The 27690-nt window shown below is 48.1% G+C and overlaps 1 protein-coding gene across 2 annotated transcripts in view; it reads right to left on the bottom strand.

The window, feature by feature from the left end:
• Nucleotides 1-27690, bottom strand: part of Nfasc (neurofascin) — a 163678-nt gene that overhangs the window by 40251 nt on the left and 95737 nt on the right. Inside the window, exons 7-16 of one of the 2 annotated variants that reach the window (XM_050147841.1) lie at nucleotides 26204-26374; nucleotides 15935-16046; nucleotides 15346-15530; nucleotides 14111-14242; nucleotides 4495-4638; nucleotides 3767-3878; nucleotides 3299-3465; nucleotides 2796-2943; nucleotides 1607-1731; nucleotides 301-345 (exon numbers count right to left, since the gene is read on the bottom strand). In XM_050147841.1, the coding sequence (XP_050003798.1) occupies nucleotides 301-345; nucleotides 1607-1731; nucleotides 2796-2943; nucleotides 3299-3465; nucleotides 3767-3878; nucleotides 4495-4638; nucleotides 14111-14242; nucleotides 15346-15530; nucleotides 15935-16046; nucleotides 26204-26374 (1341 nt within the window). The remainder of the gene's footprint in view (nucleotides 1-300; nucleotides 346-1606; nucleotides 1732-2795; nucleotides 2944-3298; nucleotides 3466-3766; nucleotides 3879-4494; nucleotides 4639-14110; nucleotides 14243-15345; nucleotides 15531-15934; nucleotides 16047-26203; nucleotides 26375-27690) is intronic. The other variant, XM_050147840.1, reaches the window with a different exon arrangement.

Raw genomic sequence — 27690 nt, 5'->3', positions numbered from 1 at the left:
AGGCACTTCTGAGGTGTAGCAAGGGGCAGACAGCAGGAACCTCAAGTGAGGGCTAAGTGGAGCCCGAGGAAAAGAGATAAAGTGCAGTCCAGGCTTCAGAGTCTAGCCTGCAGAAGGAGCCCAGGGCAGGGTTGTGAGATGGTCTGGGGAGGCAGGTGGCTATGGATTCCTGAGGGCCAGGGGTCATGTGGGGCAGGCAGAGTGTTGTCCACCGGTTTGTAATGTGCAGTCATCTCCTGAGACACATTCCTCCTCAAGAACCCACCCCTGGGCACCAGAGCTCCCATTAGTACAAATTACCTTTGGGCAGGTCAGCAAAATGGTTAGTTGGAGTGGCCTGATCAGCTGCAACAGTAAGACGGGTTATCCAGGTTAGCAGGTTAGCAGGGTTAAAGGGTTCTAGAAGGATGAGGCTTTCACAGCTGTCCCTGTGCTGGGGGCCCCAAGCTCGGCTACACTCTCCCTTCCACGGACGGTCCCGCCTCCCAGGCAACTCCTTGGGTTTTTTCACGGCCTAAGAGTGGTGTCTCTGGCGTCTTCCTGTCCAGATATATTGGCACATCTAGGCCGTTCATGGCCAGCGAGCTGTGACCTCCACTGCAGGAGTTCAGAGAGAGAAAGCAGAGGACCTGCTTCACTGGAGAGGCGTAGCTGCCTCCCCTTCTGTTTAGGGTGCTTTGGTATTTGCAGTCCAGCTTGGACATCTGGACAAGAAGGGGTAGAGTCATTTTGTTCAGTGCGTGGCACAATGTGAAATGCCACTAAAACCCAGGACAGCATGGGAGGAAAAGAAAGCTGGAGGAAGTATTGGAAGCAGGCACAAACACACACATACCACATATACACCACACACATAATACCACACCACATATACATATATACACATACCACAACATACATACACATACCAAACACATACCACATACATGCTATACACACATGCATACACATACACACCACATCACATAATATTACCACATATACTACACCACATATACACACACATACGCACACCACACATATACATACACATGCCAAACACATACCACATACATGCTATACACACATACACACATACCACATACATGCTATACACACATACACCACACACACACCAAACACATACACACATCACACACACCCCCAAACACATACACAAACACCACGTATACAACACACACCACACACAATACCACATACACACCGATACACACCACACCCCCAACACCAAATACATACATAGACCACAAACATCACATATAAAACACACACACACTTGCTCCAGCATTGCTGGGGGTGGCTTTAGTCAGCTTGGCGGTGTGGAAGGCGCTGTAAGAGAGAGCAGAAGAGGCAGAAGTCGCTCCGCTTTCTGCATTCCACACCTTTCAGCTGGGGTTGGGAGGTCAAGAACTTCACTCAGGCCAAATTGTCCTCCTCAGCTGACTGGAGAGTGGCAGCTTCCTAATCCAGAGACCTGAGGAGGTCATGACCCCTGACTGCTGCTTACTGGGCATTGCCCTGGGGCCCACCCAGCACTCACAGCCGCTTTGGCTGCTGGGAAGCAGGGAGAAGGGTGGTTAGTGCTGACGTAGGTGGCAGCCGTTACCTAGAACAGTGAGGTAGGCCTTGGCCAGGTCTTGGTCCAGCTCGGTGCTGGCCATGCACGTGTAACTGCCTTGGTCCCGCTCTGCCACACCAAAGATGGTCAGGGAGTCATCTTCCTTCTTCATCCTGCAAGGTGCCGGACTGCGGTTAGCAGGAGGGTGGCTCCCCTATGGTACATATCTGCTACTCTCGTCCCATAAGGGGTCAGTGAGAAGATAAAGGAGGTGGCAGGGCCCGGGGAGAGCTACAACTCCTTGGAGGGGTGTGAGGCGCCATCTCAACACTCTGATGTAGGAGAAGAGAAAGCAGAGGGGATGCTCCTCAGCATCCACACTGCACTGTGCATCTCTGAGACTTTCTCGTGTTGCACACACTTCCCAAATTAGGGCACCATCACCCCGACACACCTAAGACAGGCTGGTGTTGTTTCTCTTCCCCTGCACGTGTTTTGTCCTGTGTACCAGTTTGGGTGTTCTGTCTCTGGGCTCCTCTGACCTGTGTCCACCAGAGGGAGGAGCGTCCCAGAGAAATGCAAGATCGTAGTAGAACTGTCAGCACCAATGAGTGCTGGATGCCCATGCACTGAGGCAGGGTGCGGCCCTGCACGAAGCTGGGTGAGACTGGGAGTGGATGATGCCTTACTGCCTAGAAGAGAGATAGCAAAGAGAGTCCCAGGAAGGGGGATGGGGATCAGTGGCTCTCAATCCTAACTGCCCGTTACAAAACACCCAGGGCACCTTCCAGTACCATCAGCGCCCTTACACAAATAAAGCCTGAACTGGTGTGGGAGGGGTAGGCGGGGCACCAGCAAAGCACCCAGAAGATCTAGGAGCTGAGAACCACCAGGCATTGCAAGGGATGTGATAGCTGGGGTCAGTCCTGCCCTCTACTGGGGAAGAAGGGTACTACAAGCAGAGTTGAGAGGATTGGAATGTGGACGGCAGGAGACGTGTGGAGGGGGTAGGGAGGAAAATGAGATATAAAAGATGGGAGGAAGGAAAGCGAGAGGGGGGTGAAGGAGAGAGCGACAGAGAAAAGAGAAGAGAGAAGAGTGGTTCCTGAGGCTGTCCCCGAGGAAAGGGCCACCAGGGCCATCACCACTAGTAGCCCCCTAGTGGCACGCATGACCCTGAAAGGAAGAGCAAACTGCTTCTTCAATGTGCGTCAGGAATTGAGATGAGAGCAGACACCTGTTCCCAATGTACAGCGGCTCATCGTCCTTCAGCCAGGAGACCGTGAGCTTCAAGGAGGGGTCATGCTTCACACGACATTCCAGCTGCACCGTCGTGCCCCTCTTGACCACCTGGTCCTCGGGCATCCTGTAGATCCTGGTGGGATCTGTGACAACAATTGGAAAGCTGGCACGGACCCCTCTTCTGCCCACCAGCCCCAATGTGGCCATGTAGTGTGACACCCCTGACCTTGAGGTGTCAAACACAGTACAGCCAGCTGGAAGAATGGCGAGGAGGTTCTGTGTGTGTGTGTGTGTGGGCGGGGATAATCGAAATCTTAAAGAGTTCTCAGGCTCAGAAGTCCAGCATGTGCGTGGTGGTGAGGGGAAGCGGGTGAGTTTCTGGATCAGGCTGATAAGGGGCCTCAGCGTTCCCACATTTAGGTTAGCTAGAGCCACTGAGAGGACGTGGTGTCCACCAGACCTCGGGCAGGGGCGTCTCTGGAGAACCCCCTTGCTTACCTTTTACCTCCAGGCGGACTTGATTTTCAGCTTTGCCCAGGATGTTGGTGGCCACACAGGTGTAGATGCCTTGGTCCTCTTTGCGGATCATCTTGATTTCCAGGCTGCCGTTTTCGTAGACGTGGTAGTTACCACCATCCAGGTTGCTTCCTTGCCCATTCTTAAACCTCACAATAGAGCAGCGAACACAGCATACTGAGAAAGGACTGGCCCAAGGGAGCTAGGAAGCAGCAAAGTCCACGGTGGGGTGGGGGGTTGGGGAGCGTGAGGTAGACACATGGAGTCCTGAGTTTTGCAAGCTCTGCCTATAACTACTAGCTGGCTCTGGAGAGACACGGCTCCTGGGAGACATAGCTCTGGGAGTTCACCCAGATGGCCAGCTTGGACTGTTTAAGGATCCCATTTGGGCAGATGGGAGTAAAATAACAAATGACTTCCGCTGGGGAGACCTGGTCTTCTGGGACTTACCATCGGAGTGTTGGAATAGGAGACCCGAAGAATGGACAGTCCAACCGTGTCCGATTGTAAAGGATTACCCTGATGAGCTGGTTCCGGGGAGACAGCATCCGAGGAGGCACATCTGAAAGCCCAGAGGGTCGGTTTGCCATTATGGGTGTGGCGCACAACCCTTCCCCTCCCTGGTGTCACCACAGTATGCTTCCAGCTTCCGGCCACTTTCCAGACATCTGGATACCCGCCCCTTTCTTTTGCAAGCCTCGTCTAAGGGAAACTGTTCAAACTACAGCCCCTGCGGTTCAGGTGTCCCAGGATCATCGCAAATGCTTTGTAGACCACAGTCATGTTACAATGTCAAGGGATGAGACATCCTTGCTGGAAGGTTTAGGTGAGGAAGGGGTATATTTATCCATCTGCCTCACATCCAAACAAGCTTTCTGCAAAGGGTTTCCCCAAATTATCCCATAAGTTCTGGAGCTGATCCCCTGTAGCTCTGAGACACCTTGTATCTACCGGTTCCCACGGCCCTCTCCTTGCTCAAGAAATGGGTCCTGTGGTCACCTGCTTGGTGGGGTTCAAATCCTCTATTCTCCCCACAAACCCCACCTCCATGCTCCACGCCTACCCAAGTCTGCCTAGTGTGCCTGGGCTCCAGAGAAGAGAATGTACCCAATGGTATCACTACACCCCAGGAAGACCCCACTGCCAGCGGGCAGAGTCGGCTATGAGGGTGTGCTCACCCAACACACTGACGAAGGCATTGGCCAGCAGGTAGCCATGTTCATTGGATGTATTGCATTGGTACACTGCCCTGCTGCTGATCTGAGTGTCCCGGAAGATGATAGTGTCCCCGGCCACCTCACGGTTGGGGTTGGGCGGTGCCGCTACAGGTAAGAAAAAGAGATTTCCCATAAGAAATGGAACCAGGTAGAGTGAGGGGCAAGCAGGGCTCTGGATAGGGTCCCAAACATGCTTAGCATTCTATGGAAGAGGCAGCAGGGTGGACCCAGGTAGACCCAGCTTTCAGTTTCAGCACCGCATGACCCTGTGACCTGGGCCCTCCGGGAGTTTGTTTCTCAATCCATCATCTGGTCAGAATCCGAATCTTTGCTTTATCCAAGCAATAGCTGGGGAGCTATGGATGAAGACATGAGCTATGGAAAGACTAACTTTGAAAACAGGAATCGAGCTGCATCTCCAGTCAGCATTATTCGCCGTCTGCTTCAGATCCTGGTCTGTGGGACAAGCCGTGACCATCTCATGACAATATCCTGAGACTTTCCATATAGGTACAAAGTTAACGGTGGAAGGCCCAGCAACATTGCTACTGTTTTCACTCGATTTATTTAGTTAGTTAATTTTCCAAGACAGGGTCTCATTATGTAGCTCTTGCTGACCTTGAACTTCCCATGTGGCCCAGATTGGCCTTAAACACGTGGCAATCCTCCTGCCTTAGCCTCCCAATTTACAGACATGAGTAAGTCATTGTCCAGACACCCATTCATTATGATTTTAACCCAATGTGCACTGACAAAAATATGGCAACATATGAATAGCCCAAACACGCAGTTCTCCCATCCTCTGGGCAGAACCTCACTCACAAAAAAGCTACCCACCAACCAGAGCTTCAAGTCAACTGAAGTAGCCTACAAGAGAGGCCATTCTTGCCTATATTTCTCCTGATATTACTGGCCTTGGGGAGCTGCAGGCCCTGCTCATAACTCTGAGACTTGGGGCAAATCAATACATCTGGGAGAGCATCATTCCCATCTTCCCTCTGAGAAGGAAGAATGAGGAGAGAAAGAGAGAAGGGGTTATAAAACAAAAACTTTCCAGAAAAGTGAAGAACAGCCACTTCTCTCGTTTGCAGCCAATGGAAATATCTGGACTTGGGAGCAAATGCTTTGGCAGAGGCCATGTGTTCACTGGGATTGCTCAGACCTGCAAGGCGAACGGTAGTCTGGCCCTATGGCGCCACTCAACAGATAGAGAATCTGGGGACTCAGCAGAAGGTAAATTAAGGCATGCATAGTCAGTGTCCTATCATCTACCCTGGGACCTACTCAGCAAAAAGGTACCTGGAGCGTGGCACCACCAACCTGAACACCTCCTAGTCTGGCCACTTTCCTGAAGCCAATTTCCACTTCTCTTAGGCTTCCTGCAGGGGCTGACAGATGAGCTCAGAGCCAAGGCTCAGCTGCCAGCCCTCGGCTGCTGCTACAGCACAGTGCTACCAAGTGCACCACCACTGCCTGCTTCCCCCAAAGTCTACAAAGACGGAAGACTGTGGCCAGAGGGCTGCGACTACATCTCTGCTCATGGTGGGATAATGAGTCCTCTGGGACAGCCACAGACTGTTCTAGCCCTCTGCAGTTCAATGCAGGCCGCAGTTCCCGCCTCCGGTGGCCTCCTGCAATCCAGAACCTACTTTCCTCACCTTCTGGGGTTTAAAGAGCACAGACACAGCGCCTAGCCAGCTGCCTCCCCTTCACCTGTCTCCAATTCTGCACCTGTTCCTTTCCTTAACTACTTTTAAAATGATTTTTCTACTTAGCATATGAAAATTACGGGATGATATTCTCATGTAAAAAAAAAAAACAAACCAATGAGCTTGGATCATCTTCTCCCAACTACACTCCCATTCCCCCCTGCTCCCCTTGTTCCCAGCCCCACAACCTCCTTTCTGCTTTTCATATCACATAGACTTGTGTTTATATTCAACTATGTGAGATTTTTATCTTTCTCCCCCTCCTATTGCCTTCTCTTATCTCCCCTCCCTTCCTTTTAAATATTCCTCCCCTTTTACAGACTTCTACCTACCTATGTGATCTTCACACATGTATGTATGTAAGTCCAGATTCCACACATGAGAACACACAGGACACCTGTGTGAGTATGACTTATTTCACTTAGCATGATGCCAAGAGCTGGAATAAAACAGCTGGTTTTATTCTTTATGTCAGGATAAGACACCACTGTGTCTCTGTACTGTTATTCCGTCTGCTCGTCTGCGGATGTGCAAAGCGGCTGCTTCTGTCTCCTGGCTACTGTGAATAGTGCAGCGAAAGCATGGGTCTTCAAGAATCTCCGTGGTGTGCTGACTCGGATTCCTCTGAGCACATATGTGATCAGGAATGGTGTCGCTTATTATGCGGTAGTTTTATTTCTAGTTTTCTAAAGGTATTTTATTTTGTGCGTATCTGCTTGGGTGTATACGTGCCACAGTGCAGGTGTAGAGGTCAGAGGGCAACTTCTGGGAGTTGGTTCTCTCCTCCTACCATGTGAGCCTTAGGGTTCACACTCAAGCTCTCGGGCTGGGCAGCAGGTTCTGAATCTTCTGAGCCACCTCACCAGCCAAGTACAAGATGTTAGAAAGAGACGAAGGCTGCTTTATCTGTGATGTGTGTGGGGACAGGTCTGCCACCACACGGGTGGTCAGAGGACAACTTTGTGGATTTGGTTCTCCCCTTCCATTATTTTAACTATTTAATTATTTATTATGTATACAATATTCTGTCTGTGTGTATGCCTGCAGGCCAGAAGAGGACACCAGACCCCATTACAGATGGTTGTGAGCCACCATGTGGTGCAGGCCAGAAGAGGACACCAGACCCCATTACAGATGGTTGTGAGCCACCATGTGGTTGCTGGGAATTGAACTCAGGACCTTTGGAAGAGCAGGCAATGCTCTTAACCTCTGAGCCATCTCTTCAGCCCCTCTCCTTCCATTTTTATCTGGGTTCTAGGGATGTAACCCAGGCTTGTGCAGCAAGTACCTTCACCTGCTGAGTCACCTCAACAACTCCATTTTCAGGGTGTGTGTGTGTGTAGACAAAGATCTCAATATGTAACAACTCTGTTCTCAGTGTGTGTGTGTGTGTGTGTGTGTGTACACAAAGATCTCATTATGTAGCCTGAATTGGCTTGGAACTCACTCAGTAGCCCAGGCTGCCCTCAAACTCACAGAGATCTTCCTGCCTCTGCCTCCCGAGTACGTGCACCACCCCCAGCACCTATTTTAGTTTTTTTTTTTTTTTTTTTTTGGTTTTTCTTGACAGGGTTTCTCTGTAGCTTTTGGTTCCTGTCCTGGAACTAGCTCTTGTAGACCAGGCTGGCCTCAAACTCACAGAGATCCGCCTGCCTCTGCCTCCCGAGTGCTGGGATTAAAGGCGTGCGCCACCACCGCCCGTCCCTACTTTAGTTTTCTGAGGAACTTCCACGGCTGATTTCTCAGCGGCAGCCCAGCTGACAGTGCCGCCAGCAGCGCATATGCGGGTTCCTCCTTCCTCACACTCTAACCTGCATTGTTTTTTGTCTCATTCTGGTTGTTGTTTTAATTTGCATCTTCTTGATGGATGGGGGTGTTAAATGTGTTTTCCATGTATTTGTTGGTCATTCATATTTTTTTGAGAACTACCTGTTCAGTTAGTTTGCCTGTTTGTTGATTGGATGGCTTGTTTTCCTGGTGCTAAATCTTGGAGTTCTTTACAGAGTTTAGATATTAATCCTGTTAGATGTACAGTTGGCGGATACAGTCCCCCATTATGTGTCTGTCTCTCCACTCTGCCTGCCCCCCCCAGCATTTCTTAGTTATGTTCCTACTCAGCTGGTCCCCCTCCCCACTCTGCTACCTCTACCCCCATTCTGCAGGCCATCTCTCCACTCTGCTCCCCCCATTCTGCAGGCTGTCTCTCCACTCTGCCTGTCCCCCCATTCCGTGGTTATGTCTCCACTCGTCTGGTTGTCCCACCACTGTACAGAAGCTTTTATCCTACACACACCTGATCTGTCAGTTCCTGGAATGATTTCCCGAGATGCTGAGAACTTTTGCAGAAGGCCCTTGCCTATGGCCACATCTTCAAAACCACGAAACACTGTTTTCCTCTAACAGTTTTAGGCTTTACATGAAGATCTTTGAACTATTTTGCATTAAATTTTGTACAAGAGATGGATCTAGGATCATTCGTTTACATCCAGGGTCTCCAGGACCATTAGTTAAAGAGGCTGTCTTCTTGACAATGAACGTTTGTGCCAACTTTGTCAAAAATTAGGTGGCTGTGGTTGAGAGTTTATATCAGGGTTATGTATGCTAATTCATTGGTCTATTTACATTTTGTTCCAGAACCATGCTTTTTTTTTATTACTATAACTCTGTAGTATAGTTTGAGATCAGGTATAGTGATGTCTCCAGCCCCTCCCCCTCCTATTTGGGATCTTTTTTCCCCACATGATTTTAAAGACTCCCCTCCAATTCTGTCATTAAGATTTAGGTGAGGAAGCAGTAGACTTGTCATTGATTTTGGTATTAATATTCATGGTATTACTCTTGCCAAACCATGAACATGGGAGGTTGAGATGGTTAGTGTTATACACTTGACAGGTTCTAGAATTCATAGGCGACAAGACTTAAGGCATGCCTGTGAGTGAGTATACAGACCAGATGGGTGGAGGTTGGGAAGACCAACCTTAACTGTGAATCCTTCCACAGCTGGGGTTCTGGCCTGAACAAAAAGTAGAAAGAGAGCTGACACCATCGGCCATCTCTCTGTCGACTGCAAATGCAGCCGCCTCCAGTTCGGACTGCCACGAACTCCCAGCTAAGGTGGACCATATCCTCGAACTGTGAACCAAGCAAACCTCCCTTAGATTGCCTCTGTCTGGTCGCTGCAGTGACAAAACAAGGAACTACCCCAAAGGTCCTCCCGATTGTTAGGGTCGTCTTTAATGACTTTCTTCAGAGTTCTGAGTTTAGTCGTGGCAGCTTTCACCTTCCTGGTTAGAATTATCACTGGGGTTTTGTTTTGTTGTTTGTTTGTTTTGGGCTTCGTTTTGTTTTTGTTTATTTTTGCTTCTTTTGTTGTTTGTTTTTCTTTGTTTATTGTTTCATTGTTGGTTTTCTTTCCTTCTCAGAAAGTTTGCTATTAGAATGATTTTAGCTTGCAATTGTTTTACTGAAAATTGATAACTCTTCCTTCTATGTTTATCAGGGAAACGCGTGCGGCGTGTGTGTGTGTGTGTGTGTGTGTGTGTGTGTGTGTGTGGTGTGTGTGTGTTCTTTTCAAGCTCGATAACAGAGTTAATGAGTCTGGTAGTATCCCTTTCTTTTTTGTTTCACGAACAGTTTGAGAAGCACTGGTCTTAGCGCTCCTTAAAGTTCTGGTAAATTCTGCAGCAGTGAATCTTGCCTGGTCCAGGCTTTCAGTCTTGTGGCTTCTTTGGGGTTTGTTTAACTTGCTTATACATTCTTGATTTAATTTAGGTAGGTCATATGCATCTAGACTTTATCCATTTCTTCTAGGTTTTTCAAAATATATATGTTTTTCCTAAACATTCTCTAGATTTCATTGAAACCTGTGGTAATGTCCCCCTTTTATTTGTAATTTTATTAATTTTGGTATCCTCTCTTTCCTTCGGTTCATTTGGACAACAAATTGTCATTTGTTTTTCAAGAGAACCAACTCTTCGTTTCACCGAGTTTCTTTCCTGACTTTTCACTACTCCTTTCCATCCTCCAGTTTTGGGTGTGAATTGTTCTGATTTCCCCAAGACCTGGAGGTTCATCTGTGGGTGATTTAGGTGAGATCTTTCAGAAAAGGAGTCATAGCTATGAGTGTTCCTCTTAGAACGGCCTTTGTTATGGCTCAAAGGTTCTGATAAGTTGTGCTTTTTTTCTCATTCGATTCTCAGAATTTATTTTTTTTTCTCCAAGATTTCTTCAATGACCCACTGCTCGCTCAAGAGTGCACTTGTGAGCTCCTGCCTTTTTTCTCTTTATTGATTTCTGGTCATATTTCACTGCACTCTGAAAAGATACAGAAGCTGTTTCAATTACTTTATATTGTTATAACTTTCTGATGGCATAAAATATGATCTAAATGTGATCAACTTTAGTGGAAGTTTCATGGATTGCAGAGACGAATGTGTTTTTGCAGTGTTGAGAGGAATGTTCTGTAAATGCCTGCCAAGTCCATTCGATCTTGGGTGTGGATTAACCCTGAAGTTTCTTTAGTGACTTCAGGTCTGGATGGCCTACCTATTGCTGAGATGGGACATTATGGTCACCCACCACTGTATTTGAACCAGCTGTTGCTTTATATTCGTGGTGTTTGTTCTATGAAACTGGAAGTCCCAGCATTCAATGCATATGTATTTACAACATGCTCTCTTCTTGATGGAATGTTCCTTTTACTACTATGTAGTGGCGTCCTTTATTGTCCTCACCAATTTTGATAGAGAGTGTACTTTAACAGCTTTGAGAACAGCTGTACCAGCTTGTTTTCAGCTTCTGTTTGTTTGTCAAATTCCTATCTTTCACTTTCACACTAAGTGTGTCTTTGTCAGTGGTCTGTGTTTTGTTTTGGTTTGTTTTTGAGAAAACAGAGAGTTGAATCTTTTTTCTTTTTTTAACCCAGCCAATTAATCTGTGACTTTTTATTGATGAGTTCAGGCCACTTGCATTTAGTGTTATTAAGGAGACTTTGCTAATTCCTGAAACTGTTGGTTATTTTTCTGGTTACGGAATTATTGTTTGCTCTTTTTTTCTTTTCTCCATTCATATTAGGGGTTTGTTAGTTGACTGTGTTGGACACGGTGGATTCTTTCTGAGTTTCCCTTATTCAACTATTCTAGATGATAAAGTTGCATTCTTTTATGGGCTCTCTTAGTTGAGACTTTATTCTTCATGTTGAAGATGTCCTCAAGCATTTTTGCAGTGGTCAAGAAGTGCTTTAATTTGTGTTTGTCTTGAAATGTCCTTACGTCTCCATGAACTTATTTTTGTAAATATTTTTTACATTTATTTAGTGCGTGTGGAGGGAGGGTATGCGTGTGTCGTGTATATATCTGGAGGTCAGATGAGAACTTGTAGGAGTTGGTACTCTCCTTCCACCATGTGTTATCAAATTTAGGTTGTCAAATTCATATTGCCAGTTCCTCTCCATGAATTTTATAAGATAATTTGATGTATATAGTAATTTTGGTTGACAGTTTCAATGATAGAAACAGATTAACCTACATTTTCCTGGTCATTTTTAAGGTTTGTGTTGAAGTCGAATGTTACTCTCATGTGTTTGTGAGTTGATATTTTTCTCTTACAGCTTTTAATTTCATTGAATAGATTCTCTATACTTTAGTTTTATTTATTTATTTATTTACTTATTTTAAATCTCAGCTCTTTCTGTTGCATCTGGATTCTTAGTTTTATCTCTTGGTTGGATCTCAGGATTTTAGAAAGCTGTTGTCAGGCTATTTTTTTTTTTAGTTTTAGGATGATGATTTCCTTGATGTTCCCTTCTATTCCTGGTAGTCTTTCTTCTTGGTGCGGTCTGTTGATGATTTTCACTGTGCTACTTTACTTGACTTGTTGAGTTTTCATTTCAGCATTTCTATTTTATTGAAACGCTCTCCCTTCCCTTGCTCTTCCCTGGTGCTGGCTTTCCTGTGTCTCCGACTTTCTCATCTATCCTGCTGGCTCCCGTCTCTTGATCTGGCCTGATTTCCTCACTTCGTACAGCTGCTTGTATCAGTTCCCCTTGAGGCCACGGATCGTTTCACATGTAAACATTTGAATTTTTCACCTGCCATTTACTAATTTCACGTCTTTGAGTTCAGTAGCTGAGGAATCAAGATCTTTTGCAGGAGTCGGGCTGACATGGTTTTTGTTTTGCTTTGATTGTTTTTTATGTTTCTCGTGTCTGAGCCACGATTTACGCATCTGTTGGCTTTGGTTTTGATAGCTCCTCCAGTTCTATTTGGGCATCTTCTTACTGAGCTTGTTTGTTTGTTTGTTTGTTTTGGTTTTTCAAGACAAGGTTTCTCTGTGCAACCATGACTTTTTCTGGAACTCGCTCTGTAGACCAGATCCACCTGCCTCTGCCTCCCCAGTGCTGGGACTAAAGGTGTGCGCCACCACCGCTCTGCTTGTATTGAGTTTTTAAGGCACAATTCCCAGTACCATTCAGAGAGGAGATAACAAGCTGCCGTGGGAGCAACAACACCAAGCCAGCACCTGGTACAGAAATATACTTAACATTGGGTAAAAGTCCACAGATACATCCCCAATGACTGTCAAACAGAAAATGGTAAAATAATGTAACTTGTGCTATGAAGTTGAAAATTAGAGTACATACAGAAATAGCAAATAAATGACATAAAGAAAGGGAAAATACAAGAAAGCAAGGTTAGACAGGAGAAATTAGAAAGAAATGGAGTACAGCAGGATGTTGTGAAGAGGAAGGGGAAAGGAAAGATTAAATAAAGATCACTGATGAAAACGTCTGAAAAAAATAAGACCGATGTAAGGACGGGAATAAAACATAACATAAAAGACTTCGTTTAGGGCTGAGAAAACTGCTTGGCTAGTAAATTGCTTGTTTGATCTCAGAGTACACGTAAAAAGGCCAGACAGAGTGACGTAGAGCATGCTTATAATCCCAGCACCGCGAAGGCAGAGGCAGGCGCACCTCTGGGGCTCCCCAGCTGGCTAGCCTACTCTACTTGGCAGTTCTGGCCAGTGAAAGACCTTGTCTCAAATAACACGATAATGGCTCCTGATGAAGAACACTCAAAGTTGTTTTCTAGCCTTTACCGGCAGGCACATATGTGAATCTGCGTGCATACACACACACACACACACACACACACACACACACACACACACACGCACGCACAGTCTTTATTTGAAAACTAAGATAAAGTCTAGTAAAGGTAGAAGAAAAATGAAAAAGTGGAAATACAAGATGTCAATAAACATAAAATATTAACAATGAAAAATACATAAGTGCAAGTAGTTAAGAACAGAATATTAAAACATAAAAGTTTAAAGAAATAAACTGAACTAAATAAACTGCTAAAAGTACAGTAAAAAGACAGACAAATTCCCCCAAGCACTTAAGGAGAAGTTCCACCTCATGTTCAGCTACAGCCTTCACACTGTCACGTGACCCTGTCTTTTCACTGGCCCTTGCTAGAGAGTAAGACTTAGATTCATCACTGGTTAACGACAGTCGGGATTTCTATCTTCTAAGCCCCCACCACCACTTGAAGCCAAACCTGAGATGAAGTGAAGTGCCCAGGCTCTAAACTGGGCTCGAGAATTTATTGGGCAGAAAGCAAAGGTTAAGAAAACCACAAAGAAGCAGAAATCCCTAAACAGAGGACCGTAACCATAGGCTCTAGGCTACTTATCCTCCTGTTCTCTCAGAAAAATAAGGAAGGCTTCCTTTACCCCTGAGATGCCTGCAGAGGAAGGCTGCTGGAAGTACCACCAATGAGCCATCCATTCCTGTCACTTTGGGGACATATGACCCACCAACACAGCCTCTGGGGAGTGGAGGGAACAAGCGGAGGAGGACTCACACTGCAAAGGCTCCCCATTCACCATCCACTGGACAGTTGGCTTTGGGTTCCCGTTGGCTCTGCATACCAGCCTCCCGTCCTCACCAGGAGCCAGGATCAGGTTCTTGGGCTCATCCAGCCAGTATGGAGCAGCTGAAAGACAAGGCAGGCAGAGGTAGATGGCACAGGCTAGGCATGAGAAGTCAGGTGGGTTCCTGTGTGAGGGTGACCCCACATCAAAGCCCCTATCTTTCACCCTTAGGGTGATGACTCAACCCAGTCCGCAGGTGGCTAGTTGGTCGAGCCCACGGAACAGAGGTGACTTGTTAGAATTCCCCATTGGGCTTTTAAAATACAGGGATGCCGGGGCTCATCTACACCTACTGCATCTGAGCTGCCAAGGGACCAAGAGGCTGAAGCCTAAAGAGGTCATAGGCATTGCTGGAGCCCTTGGATGCACCCCTTAGGATTCCCTTGTTATAAGAACAGAGGTCTAGGAAAGATCTGAACTGTTTTCTTTTTGGCACTGAACTTTAGGTAAGAGCAGTTCTTGGCTATTCACCCCTTCCCATTATTTGGACAATTTTGCAAACACATGAATTTTTCTGAGAAAAGAAACTTCTGGATCGAAGTATCAAAAAATCTCGTTATTCACCCCAAAGGATCAGAACCCACTCATGTGTGTATCGTGCTGGAGGCAAGGGCATCCGATCAGTCAACTGTATGCTTAGAAAGTTCTTGTTCTCAGCCTTCAGCCCTCGACCTCCCAGTCTGCAAGGAGCCCTGGGCTGAGAAGCGATTCACACAGCCCATCCCATAGCCAAGAACCACAGTGACAGGAACTCTAGTGTCGCAACGGCTCATGTGGGCCGTGTCTGCTTTGAGGGGACGGAAGTGGCTTAAAAATAGCTTGGTCCATGATGATTTCCATCCTCTAGAAGAAGTAGCGCCATGCACACAACACAGACAGCACAGGCTAAGACGACATACCACAGATGGGAATGCAAAATGAAAGAGAAGGCTCTGGGAGGAATGCCGCTTGCAGAGAGAGCCCGAAGCTGGGCAAACGTTAAGGTGAGTATCCTTTCCTCAGTGTACACGCTCATGAGTGCATACAGTCACACGTGCAAGGGTGACACCACCATGTCACACAGGATGTTCCCCACTCCCTCTGTCTCCTCGCCACACGGGGAAGGTGGTCTTATTTGTGTTCAGGGCCAGCAACATAATCATAATGAGAAATACACACAACGTACCCTTTACTCTCACCGAGATCGTGTGCCGGATGCTGCCCATCTTGTTGGAGGCCAGGCAGAAGTATTCCCCGGAGTCTTCTTCAGAGACATTGGTGATGCGCAGGGCCTTGTTAAAGTTCTCAAACTTGGTCTTGTCAGATGGGAGGTCCCCACCTTTCTTGTACCATGCAATGTCTGGTGTTGGGCTAGTCAAGGGGCCAAGGAGGAAACAGAGGGTTTGTTACTGAATGTAGCTCTTGTCTTCGAAAGAGCCCAATACCCAGATACCCTAAAAGTGAACTTGGGCCCACGAGGGAGGTGCATACTCTCTAAAATATGGGCTTTCCTAAACAGAGGAAGCTGTTTGGCTACAGGGTCTCCACAGAAAGACAGAGCTAAGATTCTGTGTGATCAGTATTCCCAGCCCTTGCCTTTTCTCTTTTCCCAAAGCAGGGACGGCCATAGTGGGATGCGGATGACAGACACGCAGTGTTCTGCTCACGGAGCTGCTTGCTTCCCTCTCACTGTGTCCTGCTGTGCCTGCAAATGTGCGGACTGATGCCCACCCCCTCCAACAGCAGGGCTAGAAGATGGTGCAGACCTTACGTACACCCCAGAGGCAATGCAGTCCAGCAGCAGGTCCATACCACGAAGCACCATCTTGCTGCTCGAGGTTCCCTGCGGATACATGAAGCTAGGCGTTCTTTCGGCCACCCCTCGGGCTGAAACAGGACAGAACAAACTTCTATGAGCCTCCTGCCCAGACGTCCCAGAACTGTTGGGTTAGAGAGAAATGTCATTATGTCCCATTCCTGAGTCCTTTGAGCGCAAGCCACCCCCAGGATCTGGGCATCTTTAAGAGATGTATTTGAAAGATGGAGACTCTGCCCCACCAGCACATGTATGCACCAGCTCCAGGTTCTGTTGAGAAGAGCCCAGAGTCCTATCTGGGACAGGGAGGGGTTGTCAAGCAGTGAGAGGTCCATTCTCTGTCATCTGTGTTGGGATGGAGGGGCCACTGAGGTAGCCCCCAGGGCAGGCCATCTCCGCATCAGTCTATCCCCCCCTGATAGGGACATGGAAGGAAGAAAAGGGGTAGGCTGGGGACACAGGACAAGCAACCTGCTCTTAGTGACTTGATAAGGAGCTGGGATGAAGCAATACATTCCCAGATAAACAATGGACATGCTGGGAGAATTATTAATGGCGTAGCAAAGACACGAAGAGAATGAACAAGAGATGACTGGCGAGCTCTCTGGGGCCAAGGTGCTTTACCTCCTAACTCTTGACTAACGGCACGAGAGATGGGGGTGGGTGTCGGTGGGAGGAATGGCAGCCAAGGTGGAGGGGGATGATCAACAGTCAACTGGGCTGGAACAGCCGTGAGAGAGGCAGAAATCTCCCATAGAGGTTTTAGAGGCTAGGTGGTCCACACACCGATGCTGACATCAGGCTGTTCCCAATGGAAGGCGCCATGCCAATCAGGGTGCAACCTTGGACAGTGGTCCTCACTTTGCCCAAGTCTTACTTCTTTCCTACACTCTTTGCATAACTCTACAGAAATGGGTAAAGGAAAAAAATCAAAGATGGTCCACCAGAAACCCCAGGTCAAAAGGGAAACTGGAGGAGGCACTACCGCAGACAGACACATGAAGACGGAAAGACGGCCAGAAGCTGAGGCTGCCACGGGTCTTAGGCTCAGTTGGACAGGTGGGAAGTAGAGGGGAGGCAGAGCTGCCAGGAGCTAGGAGCCCTTGGAGATGCCTGGAGTGGGGAGGAGGGCATTCTTCTGGGTTTAGCTGGTGCTGGTGGGGTGAGGACTGGCTGGTGGGGATCCAAACTGTGTTACTGTGCTTCCTACGGGAGCTGGCTGCATCTGCAGCTGTCTGGCTGGATCAGGAAGGCTCCTGTCTGGGGATGCTCAGTTTCTCTTCATTAGGCACTGGGAAGCATCCCACAGAGTTCACCTGTCTTTTATCTTTTTGTCAGGGGAAGAAAGGTTAAAACATATACTGGCTCCTGGCACATTACAATGTATGACATATGGCATGCGTTCAGTAGATATTTGTGGGATAAACAAGTTAAAGAAGGAGAAGAAACAGAAAAGGAATCAACGGTTTACCCCCAAACACTGTGGTTATCCTCACAGCACACCAGCGCACAGACATAGAGCAGTGGCAAATGCAGGGTTAATCTATTAAGTGATTAGTTGGTTACGGTCTATCCCTGTGGACCTAGCAGCACCCAGCTCTCAGTATCCAGGAAGCTGTAGCTTCCTCCCACCCTCATCACACAGTCACGGGCACCAAAGGTTAGGGAGCTTCCAAGGCAGAGGGTTCGTATCAAGTGGGTGAGTCTGTCCAGCGTAGCAAACCCCACAAACGAGGTGGAAAAGATCCCCTCTCAGTCATCATACTCATTCCACACAAGAAAGTAAGCCTGCAGGGGCCAGCCTGTGACCCTCCGGACTCTTAAGTCATCCACAGCATGCAGCACAAAACCCAGGGCAAGGGAAGCCGGAAGGATGTGGAGCAGGAAGATTAGCACAGAGTCCTGCTCGGGGCATCAGGGCACACTGGAACACGACCAGAGAGAAGCTACACAGCACCACATTTGTAGGATGTGGGCTACCAACCCACAGAGGCATCTTAGGGAGGAAGCAGCAGCTGGAAAGGAGGCACGTTCAAAGGAAGGGAAAGACTACCCTGCCAGTCAGAGGGCACCATCACCTCTCAGTGTGGAGCTAATGGGGCCAAGTGCTGTGATTGGTTGGCCCGCAGCACCTCGTGCTTAAGCCTCAAAACATATTCTGTCAGGGTCACTTCTGTGTGTTTAGCAGAGGAAAGAAACTGAGTTTCTATGACGTCAACAGGCTTGCCCAAGCTCACAGGTTCACTCTGTTTTGGATTTTGAGCTGTGCTGTGAGGTTTCTCTCAACTGACTCTGCCTGAAGCTGAAGATGCCAGTTGTCCCCATTTGGGCCAGGCAATTTCAGAATAGATTTCTAATAACCCCAGTCAAATAAACCCAAAATCCAAAGGTCAAGAGGTGAAGCAGAAAGGCATTTTGTCCTTGTGAACTGCTCTGGTCTTTTTTATGCTTCTCACCATCTAAGATCCCAGCTCTCCTTGGTGGCAACCGATAAAGCCGGGGAGGGAAAGAGGAGGCTCCAGGCCTCTCAACTAGATTCTTAGGCTATGTGACTCTGGCAGGAGGAACATGGTAACTAGTGGCTGGACAGAGCAGCGAGAAGGCTGGCGCTGAAGGGAGGTTATGAAGAAATGCCGGGAGGGACTGCATGAACACTTAAGGACCTGGCCCGTGACTTTGGGAGCCCCTGTTCCTGAGGAAGGGTGGGTACCTAGTTGCTTTCCCTGGAGGAGACACAGAAACCAGTAACTTCAAAGATGAAGGTAACTATTTCAGGAAGCTCTGTGTAGTGAAAGATGTCCCTTTAGATAGGACCACTCTTTTCACTTGGAGATAGGGTTGCTTCTGTCCATTTCCAGTCTTCAAGTTGGGGTCTATCCTGATACCGAGAAGCTCCAGGATCCAGAAGCCAGGCTCAAACCTGCATACATTCAAGAAGAGCTGCCCAAGGGTGGCTCAGAGAGGAGTCACGGACCTCCAGAGCCAGATGGTCGGTCAGGGGACCTTAGGGCATGACCCCACTTTAGCCAGATTGGCTTTGAGGGTCAAATGAGAAACAGTTTCTGGCTGTCTTCTATTGAGAAAAGGTCAGAAGTGCTGACAAACTTAGCTGTTCCCTTCACTCAGCGCCGCCTGCCAGCAGAACAATGGTTCAATACAGCAGATGCATCTGGGAACCTTTGCCAAATGCAGCTCTCTACGGCAGCTGGACCCTACACCCCATCCTCTCTGCTGCCTTCAGTTCTCAGAACTGAGAACCAGAAACCTGAGAGGCAGGTTTCCGGGCACCTTGTTTATCTTTCTGGCCCTAGGAATGACTGAGCAAAAGGTATTGGAGGGGTGGGTGGGGTCTCTTGCTCTAGAAACATTTGTTGTGCCTTGCTGTTAGGAAAATTCTTCTATAAATTTAACTCAAATCCTGCCTGCAATAGATGCAGCTTTTCTTCTTACCCAGTTCTTAGCAGAGCTAGCAATCTGGGCAGCTTTCACCCCTCCAGCGTACTCTCTCTCGCTCTCTCTCTCTCTCTCCCTCCCTCCCCCACCCACCCCTCTCTCTCTCTGTGTGGAGTACTTCTCCTCCTATAACCGTGCCTGCCTTTCTCTCTCGGGCTTCTCTTCCAATTCTCTGCATCTCCCTTAATTTAGAAACAGATGGCCTATATACAATCTAGTCCACATAAACCTTCCCCTTTAAGTCCAATAACGGGTTATATATTAACACTGCCAATGTGTACAGCAGCTTAGCAGGCTATGGGCACACGATCCTCTTTAACCTTCACAACCATCTTGGAGGCGAGGCATCTGCCTGTTTGTGGAAGAGGAAATCAAAGTTCTAAGGCATTAAATGACTTGCCCCGTGTTACCCGGTAGTGTGTGCTAGCGACTGGATTTGACTTGAGGCAGTGCACCTCCATGTACACACTATATAAAACCCCTGATTTCTGGCCTGGATGAAACCAAAGTCGCTTTCTCTGCCAATCAGAGGGGAGGTGGCTTCTGGCCCATCTCCAGTGGATGCCAACTCTGTGCAAAACAAAACAAAAGGACTGGGTGGCCCTGCTGCTGGAAAAGAGATGTCAGATTTCAGAGCCAAACAGAGGTGTATACCGGACATTTATGGCTGACGATTTTCCTTGGCTGGCAGCTCTGTGCACCCAGGAAGAACTTCCTTGCTTTCTTATTTTTCCCTTCTTTCTAAAACCATCAGCCTGGTTATTCTTTGTTCGATATGTGCCTTGTTTGAATGTTGTGTCCTTCCCAGCAGCTTCTGGCTATGTCAGCCATGTCCAGCTGTGGATTGAGTGTTCAGGGCTCAGTCTCAATATGAGCTCTGTAGCTTTCAAAGTCCTGAGCGATTCTCACAAATCTCACTTATTTTCTTCTTAAAAAAAATCCTGACCTCTGGAGATAAGCTGGGCTATATATGGCTGAAGTCACGCAGTCATCTTCCATGGATCAAACAACTACATTTCCCTGATTTACATAAAGAAATTGAGCCAGGTGACCTCTAAGGGCTCAGACACATTCTGGATTTCAGAACACTTCCTACAATAGATTTCTGGGGTTCATTTTAGAAAAAGACACATTCCACAGCAGTGCTGTGGGACTTTTGACACAACAGTGGCTAGCCCCATTATCTTGAAAACAAATAATCCCCAGAACTTAACAAAGGCCCCAGCTTCCTTGGGCAGTAAATCTCTTTGGCAGATTCTCAGCATGGTTTTCACTGCTGGTGCCAAGTTGGAACCTTTGTTTTCCCTTGGCTCTCATTTCTTGTCCCATCCTCCACTCCAGACACTGATCGTTGCTTATATTAGCAATCTCAGCAAAGACATTCCTACCTATTTGAGCTCCCAACGATCCCCTCAGGGACCTGAACTCAGCTCAGAAGCATAGCTGATGACGGGACCAGCTGCCTTGCCAAAGCCAGCGAATGCTGAATCCTATGGCTGCTGAAGGAACACCAAGCATTCTGAAGCCACAGTGAGGGGGAGCCTCAGGTGTGGGAATAGCCAGTTTCCCTATTAACCAGACCTAGCAGCCAGCTGTGGTTTGTTAGAATGCAGCTCTCATTGTGATCATTCCATGACTTGCAGACGTGGCTGGTGGCCACTGGATTTGCAGGAGCAGCCAGAAAGGTGGAAAGGCACAGGCGTCAGGGACAGGGAGGGACAACTTTATTCACAGCCTGGGAAGAGAACTCTGACCTGGGATCTTAATACCATTTTCTGGGGAAACCATATATCTTTTTTAAAAAGATTTACTTATTTGTGTTTTATGTATATGCATATTTTGCCTGCATGTATGTAAGAGCACCATGTGCTAATACCTGTGGAGACCAGAAGAGGGTGTCAGATTTTCTGAAACTGGGGTTACAGACGGTCCTAAGTCAGCATGTAGGTGCTGGGAAATTAAACCTGGATCCTGTGCAATAGCGGTCAGAGCTCTTAACTGCATGAGCCATCTCTCCAGTGCATTAGGAAAACTTTAAAGAGAGATGGGCCTGGGCTGTACCAATACTCTCAGGAAGTAAAGCGCAGTTACAGAACAGGCAATTCATATCCAGACACTGAAGAGTTAATCAGTTAAAGCTGTCTGTGCTCTTTATACTACCAGAAGGAACTGGTATTTCCTGTTTCCTCCTAACTGGGCCCTCTCACCTATTATCAAATGTCCTTTGTTAAGGCTGAAACTGAAAGGGACCCCTGCCCGTGTTCATGCCTGTTCCTCATCCTTAACACGATTAAGGGCAGGTGTAATGTCCAGGAGGTGAGGTCCAGCTGATAGAGGCAAGTAGCTAGAGGTGGGCCTTTGAAGGACATCTGACCCTTGGTTATTTTTTTTAACAACCCCCTTTTTAAAATTTATTTATTATGTATACAATATTCTGTCTGTGTGTATGCTTGAAGGCCAGAAGAGGGCACCAGACTTCTTTACAGATGGTTGTGAGCTACCATGTGGTTGCCGGGAATTGAACTCAGGACCTTTGGAAGAGCAGGCAATGCTCTTAACCACTGAGCCATCTCTCCAGCCCCTGACCTTTGGCTATTGCCTTGCTCTCTGCTTCCTAGTCTGTTGTGATGTGAACAGTCTGCATATATGCCTGCCAATCTTGAACGAAGCTACCGCACCTGCGTCCCTGCTGTGAAGGACCAAAAATGCTCTGAAACCGTAAGCCGACAAATCTCTGATCTCTCAAGTCGTTTCTCAGATAATTCGGACAGAGTGATGCCAAAGTCCATTTTCCATCATCTGCCACTGATCTTTGAGTCTCTGCTGAGTCCCCTGTGGAGCTCCACCCTGTTGGAAACTACCTTCTAAGAGTTTAGCAAATGGAGACTCCCACATTGGAGGAGCAAGGAGGAAACACTTCCAATATGAGCCATCCCGCACTGGCCACCTTGCTCCATGTGGGCAGTGTCCTGAGGTGTCCCTTTGGCACCTTGCCTGACCAGCTGTCCACTCTGCCACCCCGCAGGAGTTAATGTCACGGTATCAGTCAAGTTAGCCAAAGTGGATTAGGACAGGAGCAGTCACTCCCCGGACTCACCACTATACATGTCAGGGTGGTTTCTTAAGGACGAGTCATTATAAGGGTTGTCTGCAATAAACAAAAGAGGGTGAGCAAACAGGGAGGCCCTGAGCAGCTGTGGGCGCAAACAGGAGGAGGATGAGAACAGAAATGCAAAGCCGCATTGCAACCGAGGAGAGCGCCAGTGGGGTTTTGTGAAAGGAAACGGTGCAAAAAAGGAATGCGCTCGGGAGAGAACAGCCAACACAAAACAACTCAAAAGGGAACAAAAACGGTTAACTCCTGCGAAAGAAGGCAATAATAAAATGAGATTATTTTGAAAATAAAGAAATTAGGCTTGAACTCTGCTTGGTCCATCTAGATTTTGAACAAATGAGGTAAGGAAGGATTAGTGTCTTGTAGCATCTTGTGGCTGATTCTGAACCAGCTTCTCCCCGGGGCCCAGGACTCCACATCAGACCAGCTAGAGAAAAAGGAGTGTTAGTGAGTCCTATGGAGGACAGCAAAGCCCTGCCTGGCAGTAGCGAGACTGCAGGGGTAGGTGTGTGTGTGTGTGTGTGTGTGTGTGTGTGTGTGTGTACGCATATACACAGGGGGCCCTTTGCAGGGCCCAGCAGCAAGAGCATCCTAATTTGACCAGGTGGGCATCACTGTAGACCCTGTCAGACATCTTCTGGGAGACCCTGGTGGAGGTTCCTGCAGGGGAGTTGGGGTCAGGGCAGCAAGATGAAGGGATGACTCCTACACCTGAGACCTGGATCTCTCTGGACAGCATGGGTACAGGGACTTTCTTTAAAAAGCAAGTTCACTGGCTGCCATTTCAGTGTAAGGCGGCTGAAGCCCTGGGTCCTCTAGTCTTCAGTGAAGCCATTTTAGAACAGGACACATAAACATACCACTCTCCTTAGGTAGCTTTTTACTCCCTACCCATACCCTTGAGGGCTCAAATTCTGACAGTGCCCACAGGGGACAGAAGCCAAGGAGACAACCTCCAAGAAGCCAGGACACAGTCCAACTTCCAGGAGAAATAGTGGCTGTGTTAGAACATTTGCATTCTTAAAAGCAGATCAAATCCCATCACAAGTAATTATAAGAGGTTATGCAAATTCTTTTCTGGGCCTGGCATTGAACTGCACCCCCAAACTGTTTTACAGGCAGCAATGGAATGATTTTGACTCCCAGAACTGCTTCTCGCTATGGGGCTGGTTGAGACAGACCTAGCTGCTTTGGAAGTCAGTTTGGATGGACCTGGCTGGAAGGTGGGAACTGGTCCACAGTGGGATGAAGGGATAGGTGGTACCAGGGAGAGGGTGCTGAGGCAGTGCTTGGGAGAGGGCGTCTGTCCCCCAGGGGAGCAAAGTGCCATGCTCAGCCAAAGGGGGTCCTTCTCTTTCACTCCCATGGTACCAGGTGGAACAGGGGCTTTCTCTCTTCTACGAAAAGACCAATGTGCATATCCATCCTCACTGTAGCTTTGGCAACATGCGGAAGAGATCTAGGGAGATTCTGTCCTCGAAATGCCATCTGAACGCTAGCAGGAAGTGTAGCGTGCCCTCCATTGTCCGCCTTGGCAGACCCCCTCCTCTCTAACCAGGGTGTCTCTAACAGTAGCAATGGAGACCTTGTGCCTGTCACACTATGGACAAAGATGTCACAGATGTGTCTTTATTGGCTTGATTCTCCTGCTTATCTTTTACTTCATCCTAAAGCAAGTTAAAAATGATTTTTAGGTTGCTTGATATTTTGTTATATGCATGTAAATATATGTATATATCTTTCTCCCCTTCGTTGGATGCAACTAACAAAACAGTGTAAGGAGACCAATTTTGTCCCCAAAGGCAGAATACAGGCAGACTGCTTGGCTTCCCATCCAGACCTGGTTCTGAAGACGGCAGAGAAAGCCTGTGCCCTTTCTAGACAGGAAAGTCAACAGAGCCCAACTGTGCTATTTTAAGAAACTATGCCCAATGCTAGGCTGGCTCAGATGCCCAGGACTTGCTTCCAGCCAAAGTTGCTCTTGGGAGGACTCCAGGAAGCTGGCAGGACTCTGTTCGGGTCACCATGAGGGGTTCTTGTCATTAGGAGGAGAGCGCTTCCAACAGGACAGGCAACTCAGGATGAGGCAAAAGCAAGCATCCCTTCCGTACTCTAGAAAAAAGATTGTTCTGGAAAGTTCCATTGCTAAGTGTCATTTAACCTGAACCTGCTCCCAGACTCTGTCCAGAACAGCATGAAGCCTGGCTCAGACCCTGGAGCTGCAGGCTGATTCCAGGATACCCTTTCCAGGTGGATGTGAAGGCTGTTCAAGGTCATCCTCTTGACAGCACTGTTCTTCCTCATTGCAAGCTGGCTGAGGGTACTCAGAGGACCTGGGCAGGCCACCTCATCCTCCTTCATTCAGCCAATTGGCAGATAGCCACCTGAAGTCACCTAGGGAGGCCCAGCAGGTGAATCAATTTCCTGTCCCAGGGGTCTCCTGGGGTTGGTTCAGGAGTCAGAAAGCCAGCACCTCTGCAGCAGCAGGCAGGGCTCTTTGCTGGGGTCTGAGCAATCCCATGGGCTGTCTGTCCTGTCATGGGTGACAAAACCCATGGGCAAAGGCATATCACAGACCAGGAGGCAGGTGACCAGAGGGAGTGGTCAGAGGGAAAGACTAGCAAGAAAAGAAAGCTAGGAAGAGGGAGAAAGAACAGAGAAAGGAAATGAAAAGAAGAAAATGAAAAAAAAAAAAAGGAGGAAGAAACCATGAGAAGCAAACAAGAGAAAGTTTCTCCATATGGGTGGGCGTTCCGGAACGTCCCTGAGGAGAAGGATAGAGAGAGGTCTCTGTCGGTGCCTAACAAGCCTACCCAGGCTTTCCCCAGGGGACTGTGCAGGGCAGCATCAGTCCGTGGAGGTAACCTTGGGACGTCAAGGCTCAGCCTCAGTGTGACCTGGGGTCCTCCCTTTTCTCACCATCCACAGCACAGCACTGACAATGACATTCACAACACGAGCCAGACAGATTAGACTCTTTAGAAGGTCCTCTTCCAGCTATGTCACATGTCCATGGTGTAAACAAACCCAGGCGACATCTTGAAGAAGCTGAGGGCTGTAGCTGAAAACTCTGCCTGACTTGTGCTTGCATGACCACTGTAGTGGGTCAGGGAATGCTAATTTGCTTCAGTTTTAGCCCGAAACAATCAGGGGGTAAAAACTAACCCCTACAAAGCAAAACATAAATCTGCAGTTTGTGATACAACACATCCATTACTTTACAGAACGAAACACAATTTGTTCTGTGTGTCCGCTGGTCCTGGCATCTTATGCACTGGCTTTCTGGAAACACATAACCAATGACTAGAAACAAAAGGAATAAGCTGACTGTACCATAGGGATCCTGATTTGATGGTCATCTCAAACTCCAGGAGTATTTGAATGAGAACTGAGGGCCCCAGACAGCCCAAGCCTGCCGAGGTAAGACAGGGCTGGACCTTGGTATGTGACTCTGATTCCAACCGAAGAGCAAGCGCTGGTTTAGCACAGGACCAAGTCTGACTCAAGACTTCTGCATCCAGAGATGCTGCATAAGGCAGCCACAGTGGCTCAGGCATAATGAGCCAGAGAAGAATTCTGGGTGAGCCGTGGGTATGCACGATGTGGGGGCTTAGGGCCTGTTTCCTGTGGCCCCCAGCCCTGAGCAGGGCCCACACTTACTGGTAAGGACCTTGAGGGTGAACGGATTCTTCTGCTGGATGGTGTGGGTGAAATGGAAGCGTGCATTGCAGCTGTAGTCGGTCTGCATGTCCTGCAGCATGACGTTGGAGAAGTAGAGGTCCCCATTGTGGCCCTGGGAGACACGCTTGTCCTGAGTGATGGGCTCCATGGCTGTGGGGAAGCAGAGGGATGACGGGAAGTTAGCAGACCGACTCAGTGATAATCAGCTCTTCTGATGAGGAGACCAGATGCAGGCTGGAGCTTGCTACCATTTAGTCAGCTCCTCCCAATCCTGCAGCAGGGTGTGTCCACTCCTTATAGCAAAGGGAAGGACTGAATCCATCCAAGGGGTACATTTAAACCCAGATGGTCATGTTCCCTTTGCCCAGGCTCTGTGGCCACACTTTTCTGATCTCAGTTCATACCACAGCCTGACTGACCTCAAGGCCAGAGGGAGAGAACACAAGCCACCTGTGATTGTTCCTCGAGTCAGGAGCCAAGTGCACACACAGGGAACACTGTGCGGGCAACAGCCAATGCTCCTTCATCCTCATAATCAGTACCCCGCTGGGGCCAGAGCACACAAGAGCTCCCAATAGTGTGTTATGGATATCTGATCTTGGCCTTGTTGCATTTAAGCAAAATTCATAATCATCAATTATAGTATGGACTTTTATTTTGTTGACAAAGATAGCGATTCTCAATTATAGTTGTCAGATGTATGCCGACTGATGGTGTGCACTGCTGATTTTAAGAGGTCTTCTGGTTATAGAGATAGTGAAGTCCAGGATTGAGAATGAATGGTATCCCGGGTGGCCGAGGATGTGATATCCCTATATTTTTCAGGACCTAGTGTTGATATACAACGTCGGCTCTCCAGCCCATCAGGAGTGACCTACACTTCAGCTAATCTACTTCCTGTTCCCACAACTGCTTCTTCATGTCAGTGACGCTAACTGTCCCCCAACAGGTGCTTGGTCCTTCAAATCTCTCCTCAAAGATATGCTGAAGGCCTACTGCGTGCCAGGTCACATGTTCTGGGGTTGGTGAAAGAAAAACAAACCCTCAGTATAGCAGGAGAGAAGGAAGGGGTGGTGTGGAGAGGACAGGGCACCGGGGAGGGAGGGCGGGGCAGCAGAAGGGACCCTGTCCTCTGGGGAGTCCTGACAGAAGCCTGTCATGTCTGTGTCAGGCACAGAAGACAGAGATGCTACAATGTCCCGAGAAGCTAGATGAGTGTGTCTGAGACTGAAATGTCATGGCCTAGCCCAGAGCTGAGGTGCATAAGGATGAGGGAGAAGGGCTGGAGAAGGACTGGGTCATGAAGGAGGCCTCTCCAAGTCAAGGAGTCCAGGCTTGTCCTGAAGTGAGAGAGGAGCCGGAGAAAGCAGGCAATCGAGGCTACCTGAGGCTGTGTTTAAGGCTATGAATGAGATTGTAAAGCAGGGGAAGGCACACAGGGCTCTGGGCTGGGGAGATAATAGTGA

The sequence above is a fragment of the Alexandromys fortis genome, unplaced genomic scaffold (genome assembly GCF_014885135.2).
Source record: "Alexandromys fortis isolate MF-2015 unplaced genomic scaffold, M_Fortis_MF-2015_v1.1 scaffold_58, whole genome shotgun sequence".
NCBI lineage: Eukaryota > Metazoa > Chordata > Mammalia > Rodentia > Cricetidae > Alexandromys > Alexandromys fortis.
Note: the sequence above shows the minus strand (reverse complement) of the source record. Positions and strands in the feature narration are given on the sequence as shown.